This window comes from Protopterus annectens, chromosome 2.part1 (assembly GCF_019279795.1).
Source record: "Protopterus annectens isolate FY-2018-M chromosome 2.part1, PAN1.0, whole genome shotgun sequence".
NCBI lineage: Eukaryota > Metazoa > Chordata > Ceratodontiformes > Protopteridae > Protopterus > Protopterus annectens.
The window spans coordinates 1,384,229,934-1,384,251,448 of NC_056729.1; the positions used below are offsets into that span (position 1 = coordinate 1,384,229,934).

General features: G+C 41.4%; 1 protein-coding gene across 2 annotated transcripts in view; it reads right to left on the reverse strand.

Moving 5' to 3' along the window:
- Positions 1-21,515, reverse strand: part of AGBL5 (AGBL carboxypeptidase 5) — a 2,459,386-nt gene that overhangs the window by 143,907 nt on the left and 2,293,964 nt on the right. For both annotated transcript variants that reach the window (XM_044062862.1, XM_044062863.1), the window contains exon 15: positions 10,776-10,960. In XM_044062862.1, coding sequence (XP_043918797.1) covers positions 10,776-10,960 — 185 coding nt within the window. The remainder of the gene's footprint in view (positions 1-10,775; positions 10,961-21,515) is intronic.

Below are 21,515 nucleotides of genomic sequence, written 5' to 3' on the forward strand. Positions count from 1 at the left end.
TCAATCCAATCTCAAAGTGTGTGTGTGTCAGCTACTTGGGCAGGGGCACAAAGCACTGGTTGGACAGAGAGGGTGCTGGAGGGTTTTGGCATGGCCATTCAGCTGAGATCTCAACCCTATAGCTGTGCCAGTGGGGAATCTTACTGGGGATCTGGAGAAGAGGGAGAAACCACCCTCAGACTGACTGCAGTCTCTGTGTGCTCTTAAGGGAAATTGCACTTTACTGTGTGTGTACTTGTCATCCTCCCATTGTGTACTTTCCCCACTGTTGCCAGTGGTGAGGATTGAGGCTCCATGATTACTGGGCCAGTGCAGGGACATCACACCCCCAAAGGGAAGTTATCTACCCAGCAAAATAACAGTGTTAGCTGACCGTCAATCCTAGAAAGCTTGCAGAAGAGTGCTTCTTAACTTGCAAGACGGCTATGAATGGTTTGGTAGCCGAACTTGACTTTTAGTTGGCTCAGCTCAAGTTGGCTGATGGTTTGAGTGCACAGAAGGTGCCCAGAAACTTTAGACGCTGGTCAGCTGTTATATCCTTATTAGGATATAAAACTTACAGCTTAGGATACTGCAGCAGTGAGCCTTATGAAGAACATTTAACTTCAGATCATCATCTTCTTTCAGCTGTTCCCATTAGGGGTCGCCACAGTGGATCATCTGTTTCCATTTCTTCCTGTCCTCTGCATCTTGCTCTGTCACACCAGCCACCTGCATGTCCTCTCTCACCACATCCATAAACCTGATCTTAGGCCTTCCTCTTTTCCTGTTTCCTGGTAGCTTCATCCTTAGCATCCTTTTCCCAATATACTCAGCATCCCTCCTCAGCACATGTCCAAACCAAAGTAATCTTGCCTCTCTGGCTTTGTTTCCAAACCTTCCAACCTGGGCTGACCCTCTAATATACTTATTCCTAATCCTGTCCACCCTTGTCACACCCAGTGCAAATCTTAATATATTTAACTCTGCCACATCCAACTCTAACTCCTGCCTTTTTGTGAATGCCACTGTCTCCAACCCATATAACATAGCTGGTCTCATTACTCTCTTGTAGACCTTCCCTTTCACTCTTACTGGTACTCGTCTGTCACAAATCACTCCTGACACTCTTCTCCATCCACTCCATCCTCTCCGTACTCTCTTCTTCATCTCTCTTCCACACTCACCATTACTCTGAACTACTGATCCCAAGTATTTAAACAAATCCATCTTCGCCACCTCTACTCCTTGCATCCTCACCATTCCTCTATCCTCCCTCTCATTCACACACACATATTCTGTCTTAGTCCTGCTGACCTTCATTCTTTTTCTCTCTAGAGCATATCTCCATCTCTCCAGGGTCTCCTCCACCTGTTCCCCACTCTCACTACAGATCACAATGTCATCTGCAAACATCATAGTCCACGGGGACTCCTGTCTGATCTTGCCTGTCCATCACCATTGCAAATAAGAAAGGGCTCAGAGCTGATCCTTGATGTAATCCCACCTCCACCTTAAAACGCATCTGTCACTCCCTCCGCAGACCTCACCGCTGTCACACTACCCTCGTACATATCCTGTACCACTCTTACATACTTCTCTGACACTCCCAACTTCCTCATACAATACCACAACTCCTCTCTACGCACCCTGTCATATGCTTTCTCTAAGTCTACAAAAACACAATGCAACTCCTTCTGACCTTCTCTGTGCTTCTCTATCAACACTCTCAGAGCAAACATCACATCTGTAGTGCTTTCCCGGCATGAAACCATACTGCTGATCACTAATCATCACGTCCCTTCTTAACCTAGCTTCCACTACTCTTTCCCATAACTTCATGCTGTGACTGATCAATTTAATCCCTCTATATTTACTACAGCTCTGCACATCACCCTTATTCTTAAAAATCGGTACCAAAACACTTTTTTGCCATTCCTCGGGCATCCTCTCACTTTCCAAAATTTCATTAAACAATTTGGTTAAAAACTCCACTGCCATTTCACCTAAACACCTCCATGCTTCCACAGGTATGTCATCTGGACCAACAGTCTTTCCATTCTTCATCCTCTTCATAGCTATCCTTACTTCCTCCTTGCTAATCCATTGCACTTCATGATTCACTATCCCATCATCCAACCTTCTCTCCCTCTCATTCTCTTCATTCATCAACCCCTCAAAGTACTCTTTCCATCTGTTCAACACACTCTCCTCGCTTGTAAGTATGTTTCCCTCATTACCTGCTACACATCTTTCCTAGCTCGGTCCCTCTGTCTAGCCAATCGGTACAGGTCTTTTTCTCACTCCTTAGTGTCCAACCTTTCATGCAACTCTTCATATGCCTTATCCTTAGCCTTCACCACCTCATATCCTTATACTCCTGTCTACTTTCTTCATCTCTCTAACAATCCCACTTCTTCTTTGCCAACCTCTTTCTCTGTATACTCTCTTGTACTTCCTCATTCCACCACCATGTCTCCTTGTCATCCTTCCTCTGTCCAGATGTCATACCAAGCACCTTTCTAGCTGTCTTCCTTACTAGCTCTGCTGTAGTTACCCAGCTATTTGGTAACTCTTCACTGCCACCCAGTGCCTGTCTTAACTCTTCCCTGAACTCCACCTCACAATTACCCTTTTTCAATTTCCACCATTTAACTTCAGATATAAAGTTAAAAAAATAATAGTATTCTATGATGCCCGTGCCTTGGCCCAGCAATCAAGAAGTCTCAATCCTCACCACTAACACCAGAGAGGGCATCTCATATATGAGGAAAGGATAACAAATGCACACAGTAAAGTGCAATTTCCCTTAAGAGCACACAGAGATCACAGTCAGTCCAGGACTGGTCGCTCCCTTGCTCTGCAGGTCCCAAATAAGACTCCCCACTGGCACAGCTATAGGGTTCAGATCTCAGCCTAGTGGACAAGCTAAAACCTCTAGTACCCTCTCTGTCCAACCAGTGCTTCATGTCCCTGCCCAAGTAGCTGACACGCACACACTTTGAGATAAGAGTTTACACAACCACACAGACACTTATGGGGCAGGCTGGGCACAGGTTCACCAGCTGTGCCCCTTTTACGCAGACTATATGGTAGTACCACTGGCCACCACCCAGCTAATATTTATCAGCTACTCGAAGGCCCTTAAAAGGGTGTCCAATTATTACTGTGCAATATTATTATCCAATTGGTAGTATAACTAAACAGTCAAGGCTTGGTACAGGATCCTTATACACATGCAATGTACTCTTAGCGCTTAACTTATCTCTACACAAACCAGCCACAGTGAAAAGGTTTTAAAAATATTTAATAATAAATAAATCCACAAGACAATACTTTCTACTACACAGTGTTACTCAAGAGTTCAGAGATCACAGAGAAATACTTAAAATAATTCAGTAGTACAGTTCTGACATCACAGAAAAACACTTAGTCTAATCTTTCTAGTTTCTAGCTATTTTTAAAAGAAAACGCAAGTCTAAGATAACTTACATATGAGCAAGACAGTGTTGCGAGTTGAATGGTCAAGACAAAAAATGCTTAATGCCTTCTGATTCTCTCTGTTTAAATTGCTATTGCAATCCTTGTTCCCATTACATCATTTCACACTTTTCTGGTGTTCCCAGGCTAACAGAAACTACATAAATGTTATTTTGCTCCTGCAGGAAACTACATCAATAAAAGACATTCCACATGTAAACTCTAGTAATTATTCCTTAAGTTAAGACAATAGGCAGGATGCTTCACTCCAGACGCATCGACTCCAAATTCTAACTTCAAAGGGACAAACAAGAAATGCTTGACTTAGCTTTCTTTACAGTAAAGGGCAATGTTGTTACATTGTTTTAAGTTCAACCTTTCACAGCATATTCTTTCATTTAAGAAAACAAGCCTGGATTTCAACATTTCACAGTATTTCCTTTCAATTAAGAAAACAAGTCTGTAGTTCAACATTCATACTTACAAATGATAGAATTATCTGTACAATTCTATCTGGCTAGGCTGGCAGCCTTCACAACCCCCCCCCCCTCCCTGGAGAACGCAAGCTAGTTTTTCAAGTGACCTTTGAGAAATGCCGCATGAGAGGGTTAGGTCTATCTGAGTGTACCTCACCCCATTCCCTAGCCTGACAGCCCATCTGCAACGGCATTTCAAACCCCACTGAAGTGCTGCACTGACATATCATATGCTTGCAACCCCAGGCTCCATCTTAACAACTTGGCATTTTGCTGGCTGGCTCTGTTTAACCATATTAGGGGGATGTGATCTGTCATAACAGTGAATTTCCTTCCATACAGATAAGGCTGAAGTTTCTGCAATGCCCACACTATGGCTAGACATTCCTTTTCTACAGCTGCATAGCATTCCTCCCTGGGTTGCAGCCTATGACCGAGATAAACTACTGGGTGCTCTTCCCCCTCTGAAGAAATCTGGCTAAGTACAGCACCCACCCCATGGTTTGAAACATCCCCCTGCACAACAATTTCTTTGCTGTAATCTGGACTGGCTAACACAGGGAGTCCTCCCAAAGCTTCTTTAAGTTTCTGGAATGCCTGCTCACATACGGGGGTCCACACTACCTTATCTAGCCTGTTCTTCCTTGTCAGGTTTGTGAGGGGAGCAGCTACGGTACTATAACTGGGGACGAACTTTCTGTAGTACCCTGCTGTCACTAAAAATGCCCTCACCTGCTTTTAGTAACAGGTGCAGGCCATGCCTGAATAGCTTCCACTTTGGCAGGTTCTGGCTTATCTTACCACTCCCCACTCTACGTCCTAGGTAGGAGACTTCTGCCATACCCACTTGACATTTGCTCGGCTTAATGATCAAACCTGCCCTCTGTAGTCTGCCTAGCACCTCCCTGACATGCTGAATGTGCTCTGCCAAATGGCTGTAGATGGCAATATCATCTAGGTAAGCAAGGGCAAACCTTCCTGATCCTGCTAGGATATGATCTACCAGCGTCTGGAAAGTCGCCGGGGCATTCTTCATCATAAAGGGCATCTTGGTGAACTCATACAAGCCAAAAGGAGTCACAAAGGCTGACTTCTCTCTAGCACTGGGAGTTAAGGGCACCTGCCAGTAACCCTTGGTAAGATTAATGGTTGTAAGATACTTAACCCCACCCAGCTGCTCTAGGGCTTCATCTGTCCTAGACATGGGGTAAGCATCCGACTCTGTGTGACTATTTATTTCCTGTAGTCCACACAGAATCTGGTGCTGCCATCCTTCTTTGGCACCAGCACCACTGGGGAGGCGCAGGGACTGTTGGAGTCTTGAATCACCCCTAGTTCCAACATCTCCTGTACCTCCTCCCTCAGAGTCTGTTTGACTCTCTCAGGCACCCTATAAGGGGCCTGCCTAACAGGCCTTTGGGGTCCTGCATCCACTTGGTGCTGCACCAGGTGGGTGGACCCTGGTTTCCCAGTGAACATGTCCCCAAATTCCTAAAACACTGCTCGGATTTCTTGAACCTGGGTAGGAGATAGCTGCTGGGACATTGCTACCCCTTCCACTGAGGTGTCAGCCTGAGCCTCACTGAGGAGATCAGTCCCCAGATCTTCCTCAGACTCTTCCTGCAATCCACTGCAAATGCTAAGCACAAGGGCCTCCCTATCATGGTAAGGTTTCATCATGTTAACATGGTACAATTTGTACCCTTGCCTTCTGCCTAGCAGTTCCACCATGTAGTTAACATCACTTACCTTTCTTACCACCTTATAGGGACTCTCCCAAGCTGCTTGCAGCTTGTTGTGTCTGACAGGAATGAGAACCATTACCTGCTGCCCCATAGCATACTCTCTAACTCGAGTATTCCTGTCATACCACACCTTTTTCTGTTGTTGGGTTTCTATCAGGTTCTCCTGGGCCAAGCCCATGAGTTCCCTAAGCCTTGTCTGAGGTTTAGGATGTATGCCACAACAGACTCCTTGTGAGAGTCGCACTCACCTTCCCACTCATCTTGAATTAAATCTAGAGGTCCCCTCACCCTATGCCCATACAGCAACTCAAAGGGTGAAAAACCTGTGGATTCCTGGGGAACTTCTCTGTTAGCAAACAACAGGCGGGGCAAATATTTGTCCCACTTCCCCTTAACCTGATAAGCAAATGCCCATAGCATGGACTTGATTGTAGAGTTTAACCTCTCAACAAGACCATTAGTCTGGGGGTGGTCTTCATGTGCTTCACCCCAAAGGGCTTCCACAGACAAACCAGCAGGTCTGACATGAAATTGGCACCTCTGTCAGTCAGTATTTCTTTTGGGAAATCTACCCTGCTGAAAATCTCTAACAACGCATTTGCCATCTTCTCTGCCTCAATGGAGGACAAAGCCACTGCCTCAGGGAATCGTGTAGCATAATCCACTACCACTATGATATCATTTTTCCTGTGGTACTTGGGGTACTCAGGGGACCCACCATATAGTACAGTTGTGTACACTTGCCATAAATGTAGATGTTCGAGTGTATTTACTGTTGCAGTCCTCACATATGGATTATCCAGCTCCCGGAAGCCCTCAGTCGGCCCGAATACCCTTGGTATATGACGTTGGCTGCCGCCGGTTGTAAAACTGATGTCGGTACTTCAGGTATAAATGGAGGCAGCCGAAGCCATTTCCCCAGCCTTTCTTGCCTGCGAGCCTGAAGCAGATGCAATTCACACTAGTGCTGGTCGGCCGTTTACCTTCGTTTCGCTTTCCGATTACCAAGTTGAAGACGCCTTCAGGTAAGTACCCCGTTGGGGATCCTCTTTTTTTGCTTTAACGAATGTCAGATAAAGTTAATAACTTGCCTGTGGAAAACAGATTCTGCACCGTGATTTCCGTTCCTATTGTATAACTTGTTTGGGCCTTGGGCACGACGTCCCTAACTGCGATCTCTGTGCTTCCTTTAACCTGCGTACCATACGCTGTAAAGCTAAGATTTTGCATAAGCATTTCAGAGTCCGGCCTAAGTTCATTGGTATGGCCTCCCAACTTCGGATATACCTAGGAAACGCAAAGACAAGGACCGCGACAGGCCTAGGGTTAAACCTACTGACGACGCACTGGTGAAATTGGTCATCAGCACAGCAGTAGTCAGTGAGACGCATTTGCAGCCCCTGCAGTCCACAGATTTTCGGCCAGAAGCCTCTGCCGAGACCTTTTTGGAGTCCTCCATGCCACAGGCTGCTATTTCATCTTCAGACCCTCTGCCTGTCACCACCACAGATGGGTCTGGAACCCCTTTGCAGACACCGGCTTCTGATGCCTCTTCTTTTCGACATGAGACCAGAACCAAACCGACTACCTTAATTCAGACTTCTGCAGTTGCTAGGCCTCCCGAGTCCCTACAGATTGCTAGTAAACCTTCCAGCAGTAAACCTACTCACAAGCAGGCGTTGGCCTCCCCTCCTGTACCTCAGTCCCAGTTGGTAAAGATGGCTGGTGATCTTTTTTCACTGATTAAGGGCTTTCACCCCCCCCCCCTTCAAAGAGGGCTAGGGAATTATCTCCTGATGTTCTGTCTGTCTCAGATTCTGAGATTTCCAGTATGTCTGCTGGTGAAGAAGGAAATTCTCAGCTTTTTTCTGGCTTTGAAGATTCTGATGCTGAGGACTCTATCCCTTCTGCCTCCCCTCCAGAATATTTTTCCTTTGGGGATACTTTGAATACTCTTAGGGAGCATTTTAAATGGGAATGTCAGGATTTCCCACAGACTAAGAAAAGAATCAGGGAGTTTCCAGATTTGCCACAGCATAAGCTTCTGGCTATACCTCCAGTTTTGGAAGTTGTGGATGATGTTTTCATGGAAAATTCTTTAACTCCTAATTCAGTTCCTCCTGCCCCCAGAAAACCAGATATAGGTATTACAGGGTTTCTGAACCTCATCAATTCCTTTTTAGAAACCCTACTGCTGATCCAGAAATTATTTCTCAAGGCCCCAAGGGTGTTAAGGCTATAAACTGCTAAGAACCATGTGCCTTCGGATAAGGAATCTAGGGTTTTGGACAGGCCACATGGCCCTGCAGGTTGCATTCAAAACATTTAACCCTAGCTCCTGGACGTGTACCTGGACTAGTGGCTTCCCCTGCTACTGGCAGATTCTGTTGTGGCAGTCTATGCTGCCCACCATGGGTTCCTTTAGACCCATAAGCAGTACTGGGGGTCTCTTTCCTGTGCAGGACTGCCCTGCTTGCCAGGTATAGGTCTCTCTTCTTCCCCCACCTTACCTGAAGTAGCACATTGTCCATCAGCTAACCAGATCCTCATGTCCTCAGGCAAAGTGCTAAGGGCTTGTTCCCTCACCAAAAAGGTCTGCCAGCCCTTCAAAAGTGGTGACCTGACATTCACTCACCCACCTATGGAAATAAGTGCTCAATTCAGCAACATATTCACACACACTTTCATCTGCCTTGCATCTATGCTCACAAAACTTTTTCCTATACATTTCAGGTGTTAGCTTAAACAATTCTAACAGACAATTTTTTACAGCAGTATAATCAAAACATGCAAAGTCAGACATTTTAGATAATACAGTTACAGCTTTACCATGGAGTAAGGGGGCGAGGAACCATACCCAGAGCCCTTGGTCAGCTTCATACTGTTTACATACCCTCTCAAACATGAATGAAACTATCAAAATTATCCCCCTCTTTAACCTGCGGAAGACATTTACTGAACTTTTGTGCTTCTGGGGTCCAATTACTCCCTTCCCCATTACCTCTATGACTCTGGCAAAGAGTCAGCATCTTCTTCTCATGCTGGCTCTGCCTCTCCTTTTCCTCAGCTTGCAGACATACCAGTTTCTCATTCTCCTCAGCCTGCAAACGTTGCAGTCTCTCATTTGCTTCTATTTCCACACGCCTGGCCTCCAACTCAAGTCTCTTTAGCTCCAGCTGGATTTTTAAGTCCACTGCAGAAAGGCTGAGCTGTCCATTCTCCGAGGGTATTATATCTCCACTGCCAGTCTGATCGTCCTCCTGGTTGCTGTTTTCTGATGCAGCTGTAACCAAGCCTGCAATCAGATCTGCCTTAATCAGGTTTCCATGCACCAGTCCCCTAGCCTGGCACATCTCCACCTGCTGGCTCCTTGTCAGCTTTCCATACTCCTCTGCTGACATGCTGCCTGCTCACCCTGACTAACTAAGCTAACAAAAGAAATAAAACAATTGTGATCTGAACTCTGAGTATTCACTGCATGGCTGATTTAGAGTACAAAACACCTTCAAAACTCACTGTGCACAAGCTACAGGAATTCACTCTACCCATACCACTACAAGCCAATTAGTATTTGCCACTTAATTAACATGTGATGTGGCTATCCCACCGCTGCCAAACCACAAATGTGATACCCGTGCCCTGGCCCAGCAATCAAGGAGCCTCAATCCTCACCACTAACACCCAGCGAGGATGTCTCCTACATGAGGAAAGGATAACAAATACACACAGTAAAGTGCAATATCCCTTAAGAGCACACAGACATCACAGTCAGTCAGGGGATGGTCGCTCCCTTACTCTCCAGGTCCCCAATAAGACACCCCACTGGCATAGCTATAGGGTCCAGATCTCAGCCTAGTGGGCAAGCTAAAAACTCTAGCACCCTCTCTGTCCAACCAGTGCTTCATGTCCCTGCCCAAGTAGCTGACACACACACACACACACACACACACTTTGAGATAAGAGTTTACACAACCACACAGACACTTCTGGGGAAGGCTGGCACAGGTTCTCCAGCTGTGCCCGTTTTACTCAGACTATACGGTAGTACCACTGGACACCACCAAGCTTTTATCAGCTACTCGAAGGCCCTTTAAAGGGTGTCCAATTATTACTGTGCAATATTATTATCCAATTGGTAGTATAATTAAACAGTCAAGGCTTATTAGAGTGACTTGGTACAGGATCCTTATACACATGCAATGTACTCTTAGAGCTTAACTTATCTCAACACAAACCAGCCACAGTTAAAAGGTTTTAAAAATATTTAGTAATAAATAATTAAAACCACAAGACAATACTTTCTACTACACAGTGTTAGTCAAGAGTTCAGAGATCACAGAAAAAATACTTAAAATAATTCAGTAGTACAGTTCTGACATCACAAACAAATACTTAGTCTAATCTTTCTAGTTTCTAGCTATTTCTAAAAGAAAACACAAGTCTAAGATAACTTACATATGAGCAAGACAGTGCTGTGAGTTGGATGGTCAAGACAAAAATGCTTAATGCCTTCTGATTCTCTCTGTTTAAATTGCTACTGCAGTCCTTGTTCCCATTACATCATTTTACACTTTCTTGGTGTTCCCAGGCTAACAGAAACTACATAACTGTTATCTTGCACCTGCAGGAAACTACATCAATAAAAGACATTCCACATGCAAACTCTAGTAATTATTCCTCAAGTTAAGACAATAGGCAGGATGCTTCACTCCAGACTCATCGACTCCAAATTCTAACTTCAAAGGGATAAACAAGAAATGCTTGACTTAGCTTTCTTTACAGCAGAGGGCAATGTTGCTACATTGTTTTAAGTTCAACCTTTCACAGCATATTCTTTCATTTAAGAAAACAAGCCTGGATTTCAATATTTCACAGTATTTACTTTCAATTAAGAAAACAAGTCTGTAGTTCAACATTCATATTTACAAATTATAGAATTATCTGCACAATTCTATCTGGCTAGGCTGGCAGTCTTCACATATTCATTAGCAAATATTTAGAAGGAAAAACAAGTAACGATCAGTACTATGCATTGGCAAATGCATACAGTGAAACTTAATAAGTTATATTCACTGGTGGTAAACTGCCCTCTCACCTTCTGACTTTTGTTTTGAAAGAGTTGGACGTGCATATTTTGAAACTCTGAGAACTGCTTCACCAATTTTCCTGTTAGTGAGAACTGCTTCACCAACCTTCCTGTTAGTGCACATAAAGCTCTGTGAAAGAGATACCACATTCCTCCGAACTGGAATTTTACTAGGTCTCTGTTGCATTTCATTTCTGTAAGATAAATGATAAAATACAATATTCAATGGCTATTGCCAGTCTACTTCTAACACTGCTACAAAGTACAACATTTTACCATACTACAAGAAGTAAAATATATACTATGGCACACTGAATTTGTATGGAGATTGATGCAATATAAAGTCATTTTACATTGCATCAAAGTTGTTTGTTTTTTGTACTTAGATAATATGAAGACCATACAGATGGCTATACCTTGTGCTACTTGTCAGGATACTAAGAACTTGAACCATACATTTGGGAACTGAAGTCAAACAATGTAAAAGTAAGACACAAATCATACTAAATTCAAAACAAAGAACATAATTCTGTACCACAAGGTATCATGTACTATACTTAGCATACTCAAAATAGCTTCCTTTCCACATTTTCATTTTCAAAAGGAACATAATTTTCAAGCTTTATTTTCAATGTCATTCAGAGAATAACATTATATAGTGCTACTAAACATAGTCCAAAATTTGAGAAATGGAATAATTTCTACCACTGGTAAACTGTCGTTATCACTACAAAAAGATTTGTTTACCTACACCAAAAAGAAACATAATTATTTCCATCACTAGGAGAGTAGCAAGTTCAAAAAACATTCTGATAAAAAAACTCAAAATGGTAATAGGTCATCAAGCCGTTACGCTAAGAGGTGTATTTTGTTTGGACAGGGCTTTCAGAAAATGTTATAAAACATTAACTTTGAAATACAGAGATAAAGAGTCACAGATTAAGTGACACAAGCTGACAATATTGAAAGTACTGAGTTTATATGCATATGTGTAAATTCCAGCATGCATTCACATTATACACTGTGCACATCCATACTGAATCTTTTCAACATTACAGTAAAAACACTGAAAAAATGTTGGGGGTTGGCATAATGGTTAAGGTTTTTACCTCACATACAAGAGATACATGGACTGATTCTCAGAAAGGGGACTTGACTAAGCTTACGGTCCTCAAGGGCAGATAGTATGAATGTTTTTTCACCAAGTAGCTTTACTTAAAAAGCAGTACAGTTTTAAAATACCTTGACTGTATAATCATTGACAAACCCTGCATGAAGATGGATTTACCTCACTTTAGTGAAATATATCCAGTTGGGCTTCACAGTGTGAGTAAATCGCATTAGTCTTTGGTAAATCCACCTCTGCCTTCAATCAGCTGACAGATATTAGAATATTTACTAATTATACAACTGTAGCTAAATATACTTTTTATTCATGCCAAAACACTTAAAAACGAAACTCAAACCTTTAAAAACTAGGTGAAAGAAACACTATAAGAGCAGGCAAAATAAATTAAAACTTTTAATTTTAATACTTTTTATTCAGCATTGGCTCACTGCTGCAGTACCATTGTCACAGATGGAAACAATTTGAAAGCCATAGTTACTCTGACCACACACAAGGTGGAGAGCTGGCACTCCCTGCAGGTCTGCATTGGCATTGCCTGATCCACTTCTGGAAAAGAAGTCCAGTTTGTAATGTTTGCAAAAGTATGGAAGAAGGTCCGTGTAGCAATTGCACAAATGCTCTGAGGTAGTAATGGCAACTCTAGTATAACAAGCTCACTTGACCCTGCAATGTTTTTTCATGGAAATCATAGCAGAATAATACAATTTGCTAGTTATTTGGAAAGAGTTTGTCTTGCTACTGCTCTGCCTTGCTTTTCCAAGTTAAAAGAAACAAAAAGCTAGTCAGCCTTTCTGAACTCTACAGTATATAAAAAGTTTACACACCCCTGTTAAAATGCCAGGTTTCTGTGATATAAAAAAATGAGACCACAATAAATCATTTCAAACTTTTTCCCACCTTTAATGTGATCTATAACCTGTGCGATTCAATTGAAAATATAAACAAATCTGTTAGGGGAAAAATTTAAAAAATAAAAAAAATACAATATGCTGGTTGCATAAGTGTGCACACCCTTAAATTAATACTTTGTTGTGCATGCACAACTATTTTTTGTTGAAGCACCATTTGATTTAATTGCAGCATTCAGTCTTCTTGGGTAGGAGTCTATCAGCATGGCACATCTTGACTTGGCAATATTTGCCCACTCTTCCTTGCAAAAGCGCTCCAAATCTGTCAGATTGTGAGGGCATTTCTTGTGCACAGCCCTCTTCAGGTCACCCCACAGATTTTTTACTGGATTTAGGTCTGGGCTCTGCCTGGGCCACTCCAAAACTTTAATTTTCATCTGGTGAAGCCATTCTTTTGTTGATTTGGATGCATGCTTGGGGTCATTGTCATGTTGAAAGGTGAAATTCCTCTTCATCTTCATCTTTCTAGCAGATGCCTGAAGGTTTTGGGCCAAAAGTGACTGGTATTTGGAACTGTTCATAATTCCCTCCCACCTTGAATAAAGCCCCAGTTTAAGCTGAACAAAAATAACCCCAAAGCATGATACTGCCACCACCATGTTTCACCGTGGGGATTGTGTTCTTTTGGTGATGCAAAGTGTTGCTTTTGCACCAAACTTACCTTGGAATTGTGGCCAAAAGGTTCAACCTTGGTCTCATCAGGCCAAAACACACTGTCCCACGTGTTTTTGAGAGACTTGATGTATTGTTTTAGCAAATTTTAGCAGGGCCTGGATGTTTTTGTGTGTAAGAAAAGCCTTCCATCTTGCAATTCTACCCCATAGTCCAGACATATGAAGAATACAGGAGATTGTTGTCACGTGTAGTACACAACCAGTACTTGCCAGAAATTCCTGCAGCTCCTTCAGTGTTGCTGTAGGTCTCTTGGCAGCCTCCCTGACCAGTTTTCATCTTGTCTTTTCATCAATTTTGGAGGGACGTCCAGTTCTTTGCAACATCACTGTTGTCCCATATTTTCTTCACTTTTTGATGACTGTCTTCACTGTGTTCCATGGTATATCCAATACTGTGGAATTTTTTTTTGTACCCTTCTCCTGACTGATATCTTTCAACAATGAGATCCCTTTGATGCTTTGTAAGCTCTCTGTGAACCATGGCTTTTGTTGTAGCAGGCAACTGAGTAAATGCCAGGAAAATCCTACTAGGACAGCTGGACTTTATTTGGGGTTAATCAGAGTCTCTTTAATTGATGGCAGGTGTGTACCCAAGAAGACTGAATACTGAATTAAATTAAAAGGTGCTTCAAAAAAGTATTAGTTTAAGGGTATGCACACACAACAAAGTATTAGTTTAAAGGTGTACACACTTATGCAACCAGCGTATTGTATGTTTTTTATTTTTTATATATTTTTTCCTCGAATGGATTTTTTTTTTTCAATTGAATTGTACAGATTATAGGTCACATTAAAGGTGGGAAAAGTTTTGAAATGATTTATTGTGGTCTCATTTTTTTATATCACAAAAACCTGACATTTTAACAAGGATGTGTAAACTCTTTATATCCACTGTAGTTATGGCTAAACAATATCCAGTACATGCAGCAAGCCCCCCCCCCCCCCAACACTTCCTTTGTTCTAGAAAACATACTGATAGTTGGGCAGTCAGGTTCAGAGCTACTTCAGAGAACATTGTGGTCATTAAGGAAAGATTAGTTCTTAGAGACACAGTGAAAAACAGCATAGGGCTCTACTGAAATAATGACTTGCAGCTCAAACCTCCTAAGTACAAATGTGACAGTCACCAAGAAAAGGGTTTTCCAAAACAGAAAAGTCACAGATGTTAGCTGACTGAAAAGACGGCACAGGTAGCTTTTTAGCAATAACATTAAATATCCAAGGCAGGGAAACTAGTTTTCTTAAAGATCTTACTCTCACATTAAGAAGCAATTTAACTGCAGGATTTGTGGAAAAGGGAGTATACATGGCTAAGGCAGGCTGAAACAGCTGAAAGGTGCACTTTTACATAGGTTTAAGCTAGTCCTGCATTAAACAGAGAGATTAAGTAGTTGATGACCTGATGTTGAGAAGCTTTTTTTCTGGGGTGATTTGGGGAACATGCAAACGAGGATGAGAACCTCTTCCATATGCCTAAATAATATTTCCTTGTACTAGGTTTGCACCATTCTCGTAGCAATACCAGTGAGGTTCACAGGTTAACAGCTTAGTATAGGCTAACTGCCCCTGTAGGCCATTTTAAGCCTAGCCAATTACCCTATGTAAGAATCAAGCCATGCACCTTGCGTCTGTACAGTAAACATCTTAACCAGGGACTTACCCTCCAGATAACTTGAAGCTGATGAGAATGAACAAGCAATAATGCCTGATAGGGTGTGTATAAACGTGTAATTAACACCCGTCCAGGGGTGTTTTGAGGTCCGATGCTGCAGGCAGAGGGCCTCTACACTCCTAGAAGGGCATTAATTACACATTAATACACACCCTGATGGGCATTATCATGCTAAGAGAATGGGCTCTCTGTAAAATTGAGTTTATAGACTTGCTTATTTATTTTTTAAGTACTATATATATATATATATATATATATATATATATATATATATATTTTTTTTTTTAATGTAAAATAGTTCCTCTGCCTAATGTTTCAAACTTGCTGTAGTACATGTTAATGGTGTTGGAAGAAGCATTTTACAACAAACATATAAAAAATAATATACTGCTTAAAAAATAATAAGCAAGTAAAACACAACAATTTTACATAGAGACCATTCTCTCCCCCATGCACACATACACAGTCTCTTCTGCTTTCACACACATACACATACACACACACAGTTTCCTCTGCTTTCATACACACCACTCACACAAGATCGGTCTCACCCTCTTTCTCAGTCTCTCACAAATAGAGTCTCCGCTGCTTTCATACACGCATTCACTCACACAAGATCACTCTCACTCTCGATCTCTCACACACACAGGCTCCTCTGCTTTCATACAGGCATTCAGTCACACATCACTCTTGCTTTCTCTCTCACTCTCTCGATCTCACTCACACACACACACACACACAGAGTCTCTCTCCTTTTTTTTTTTTTTTTTTTTTTTTACATTTTATGCTCAATGAACAGCATAACTGCTGCTTAGCAAGCATAAAATAATGGCGGCCTTTAGTTTTTATTTTTGCAGTCCAAGCTCCACAGCAGCTTGATATGTTGCCATGAAGCAGCGGACTAATTTGTCAGCAGGCATTACTTATTTATTTACTGACTGCATTTGTTTATTGGGAAGGTCCACTGGGCCTAGGTGAACCCATTTTCAATGGAGACCCAGGGAGAAAAGCTCCACAAAGATTTAGCAGTACTTACTTGAAATAAACAAAAAAGAGTATATACAGTCACAAAGCTTGGAGCAGTAGAGAGTATAGATACAATCACAATGCTTGGGATAACATGAACATGAGGTGCAGTTCTACAGGCATATTTACATTGTGAATTAGGTTAAATGAACTAAACATTACATACATGAAGTAACACAGAGTACAGAGTGTATTTAGTCACAATGCTAGGAGTAGTATAAGTACAATGCCTAGATTTTAATTTTACATACACAGTGCATATTTCCTTTGGACTACTCCAGTACTACAGCTAATAACATTGCACAAGTAGAGTATCAACCCTGCTAGAGAATGTTTGTTCTCCAGTCAGGGTGTTGATGTAAGTTTGCCCATTCTCTAAAGGTATATTAAAGTGTCTACACACTAAAATAGCATGTTGCAAGACACAGGGAGGATGATGGGGTTCCCCTTTTTCAACTGAAGGGGAGGGAAGAGCAATGGATGTCTTGGTCAGACGGGCACTATCAGAAATGGGTTTGTCCCACCTTCTCTTGCTTTTATTAAGACTTTGGACAGGAGGAAAACAAGACATAATGTATAAATCTGAGCTTTCCTAAATTCCATAAAAAGACATTTACTGTCCAGGCTTGTTTCAATGTCTACCTAGTATACAAATTATCTGTCTAGTTATTCAGGGCAAGATACAGACAGATCCACCTTTGGGAACTCACAATGTCAAGTAAGAGACAGCAGAAAACTCATGGCCCACTATTTATTCTTAGGGATTAGTGGAGAATCTGTTCTGGTTATCTGTCAAAGCAGTTTATTTTGATGGACAATTGACTGCCTGTTGAAGAAGATTCTTCTGGAAAGCTAGGTTCCAACTTCCAAGTGATGATTACTGGTCTACAAATATGGTAGGAGTGCATGTTATCTTGCTTTTGTAGGTGAATTGTGCCCTTGATGTTGTGTATGACTATTCCGAGTACTCATGAACATCTATGCACATCTGAAGTCCTGAAAGGCATAAATAAATAAATGAGAACACTTCTTTGGTGTTTAAAACTCTGTTGTTTGCTTTTGTTATTCCAACCCTCTTAGACCCTGAAGGAACCTGGCTGTGCTCACTATTCATGGTCTGGTACCCCCATCCATCAGGGTTCGGGTGCTCTGTGGTGGAACAAAGGACATTCCTGGGTTCAAAATGACTTGATTTACCATCCACTTGAATTTTCATTGAATTGCTGCTGTTGTTGCCACAAGTACTACTGGATCTCCCTCTCTCTCTCAGTACTTTAGGTAACTTAATATCTCCTTTACAGTCATGTTGATTATTGTTTACACTGGTAAAAACAAATGGCAGTGAAAGGGTGGCATTCTTCAGAACAAAGAAGACTGCATATTTTGTCATGTCAAACACTGTTCCCAGTCTTCCTTCACATGAAAAAAGGCTCAACACTTGGTAACTGACAAAGGTGTCCATACTTGTTAAACAGGTCATGGTGTAGTTTAACACTTTTTCAGTTCCTTTTCAGATAGTATCCAAATCAGGCAAATATTCAGTTAAGGGGAGATATGTTTACTCTGCAGCCTAAGGTGAACAAAGACTGGAGATAAAAATCTGATGAACATCCTGGCAGCAATGGCGAGACCACAGGACAGGGAGATGAACTGAAAGTACTAGAACTGCCAAGAGCTACAAAAAATATTCCATGGGTCCTAAAGATGGGAATGTGGAGGTAGGTATACTTCATGTCCAGCATGACAATTAGCATTTTTGGTAATAAAGACAGCACACGGGAACAACAGTAAGGATCATGAACTTTTTTTATAACTAGAAACTTGCTTACTTTTGAAACGTCCAAGGTAAGCTTCCAAAAATCATCCTTTCATTGGACCAATCCTATTCTTTACTGTCCTGTTGAAACCCTTTCTATGTCTACAGATATGAGCAGTTGCTCTAGCAGTGGACCTGCTAGCACCGTCTGTTATCTGGTCTGGATGCGTAGAGAACATTCCCATGGATTCAGCATCAAACTCTTTTTACTTATTTTGTACATAGTGTCATGGTATCACATTAACAAGTGACCATCACCTGTGGCCAATATTCATAACACCAGGTGTTAACCTCATGTCTCCTGAACACATCTGTATTTCAAATTCAACTTTAATTTGCAACATGAATCCAACAGAAATTAAATGCAACTTGCATTTTAGTTTATGTCTTCATATACGACACACAAAATTCTCAGCATCCATTTTTGAAAGTTTAAGCATCACTGATTTCATTCTTATTTAATTCCTGTCAGCTTTCTTACACCATTATTCCCCCTGAGCATTATTTTGTACACATTGTTCACACAAATGATATGTTGCTGTATGTAGCTTATTTCTACCTCCCCATAATATCGCACATATCTTTTTTACTTCTTTCATAACATTCAATAGAAGTTGGTCTTGCTTTCTGATTTTCATTTTGTGATCTCTCATTTAGATGGCATCATTAACCTTAATAAGGCCTTAATACAACTTATTATTTTTAATTTTGAACTCCAATTTACAAAAAAAAATCTTTACTGACTAGTCTTTGTTCCCCTAACATTTTTAATATGGCACTTTGCGGTGAGATTTTAAACTTTCTCAAGTTTGGACATTCCTAAAAGACATACTCCGAATTCCCTCTCTCTATTCCCTTTCACGTCTCCAGTAACTATTCTCCTCTTGTGAAAAGATCCTATGAAACCCACTTTGAGTTCCTATGCAGGCATATTCAAATAAATATCATACACCTTGGATTTTGTTGTGTACTTAGGCCCTTGAATTTCTTTCCATTGTTCCTTCATAATTTGATAATCTGTTATTTTTCCCAGTCTCTTTCTAAATCATCTGATGGATTCTTATAATTGCCACAGAGTATTTTATATATTTTACTAATTATTCTTACTTTTCCTACTGTGGACTGTTCTTCCTCTTTCATTGCAGGCTTTATCTGGGGCAGTAAAGCTTCTATGAGGTCTTCTTCATTCAGAAGCTCCCAAAAATAATCCTTCCATCTGCCTTTGATGTCCTATGGACTAGCGATCAGGTTGTTGCTGACATCCCTTTGAAAGGTGTCACATGACTATCTTAGTTATCTTTCTGTCTGTTTTGCAACTTAGTAGAGTTTATTTGTGCCATCTGCTATGTCACTTTCCAGAAGATAGTAAAATGCCTCTGATGCCTTGTTCTTTGCTACTGCGAATGCTCTCTTAGCCTAATATTAAAAGTGAAAAAAAATGCTTTTTTTAGTTTTGCTCAACACCCTACTGCAAACCCCAAAATATTCCATTATATTCTCATAGAGCAAACACTGTTTGGAGACATGCAAGAAGTAAAACTCAACTTTATTTTCTAACCTTAAAAGAGTGAACACCTCAGTTACATATATACATGTATGTGTGTGTGTTTACAGGTTCAGAGGATGTTACTAGGCTATTGACCCGAGGGTCTTTACAAGCCTAGCTGTTAAATCCTAATACAATACTAGATGAGAGATACACAATCCGTGCCCAAGGTTTTTCTAGCAAGGACTACCCATGCCCAGGAGAGAAGCTGGTGCAATCATCGGCAGAAATTTATGGTTTCCCATCCAGGTTCCGCTTAAACAGGGTCATGGAGGTGCTCTGCTTGGTGTGGATTGGAAGCCTACTCCAAAGGAGTGGCAACCTCTGACAGCTGTATCTGTCTCTCCAACAGGTCCTGTTTATGTTGCAGGCTAGACTAAGGTCTCTGGAATGGGGGACTCCAGTCCCATTTGACTTACGGATGTGGAGCATTTCCATTACATTTGGGTCAGAGATAGCCTTGTAAATCTAAATAGCCTATATGCTACTGAATATGGTGACAGCAACTTCAGTCTGTCTGTATAAGATGTGCTGGAGATCCTGAATTTTGTTAGTTCTTTTCATGGATTTCACCAACATATTTCTACCCCCACTAGAACTAACAAATACTCCCATTCTGGACCTATCCTTGACTGGATTCTTACCTTAGCTCCCAAGAATTACCATAACCCTGGCATACTTCTAAACTCTTTAAGTGATCACAACCTTTATTCATAGATTCACCCAACATTTTCCCAAAGACCATACTTACAGAATATGCTGGAACCTCACCCACTTTGACCCAGACACTTTTAACTCTAAATTATCTGGCATCAATTGGTCTTTCCTATACCACCTCCCTCTCAATGAGACTGTAAAGTCCTTCAGTAAGAATTTCCTTGATACTCTTGATTCTATCGCCTCTTCTAGAAAAATCAGAATTAAATCAAATTATGCCCCCTGATTTACAAAACAAACCCGACTAATCATGCACAAAAGAGAGAGCACCAGAAAATCCTGGGTTAAAAATAAATCCCCTCCCTTACTTCAGACATACAAAGAGCTAAGAAACCAGTCCAAAAAACTAGTCATCAAAGATAAGAGAGCTTATTTTTCCTCTAATCAACTCAGCCCTCACAAAAGTCTACACAATTCTGGACCTCCATCAACAACATGCTAAACCCACTAGTCCCAACCACTTTCTGCACATCCCTGCCACTGAAAGTGCCACTATCCTCAAAAACTATTTCATAGAAACTATCTAAAAGTTCTCCAAAATAGTACATCTCACCCAGCCCCTCTATCACCTCTTAACAAAACTCTTCCCAACACATTTTTTTTTCCAATCAGTCCCAGTTAACACTATTAAATCTCTTCTAAATAAACTTAAGCCTTGCTCCCCCTCTGCCGGCCAACTACCCTCCCACTTCCTAAAAATAGTTGCACAATCCATCACCTACCCTGTCACTATACTTATTAATCGTTCCATCTCTGAGGCCCTTGTCACAGACATCTGGAAATCCTTTTATACAATCCCTTTTCACAAAGCCAGCAACTCTACTGATACCTCTAACTTTAGACCCATTGCTTTCCTGTCCCCCCTTTCTAAAATTTTAGAAAAGTGCATCCATGCTCTGTTAATCAAATAACGTCTTGACAACAATCTCCTTACTCCTACCCAACATAGCTTTAGACCCCACTATAGCACAACCACTGCATTACTCTCCTTTACTCAAATAACAGCTGAAGCCCGTGACAATAATTTTCTCATCTCCTGTCTATTCCTTGATCTTTCAAAGGCCTTTGATACTGTCTCTCACTCTAAACTCCTTAATAAACGTTCTGATCTACAGCTCTCTTCCTCCTCCATCAACTGGTTCTCTAGCTGCCTCTCTGTCAGACAACAATCTATCCGCTGGAAAACTGTCCTCTCTCCATTCTTCCCTGTAAATACTGGAGTTCCTCAAGGACGATTCTAGGCCCCCTTCTGTTCAACATA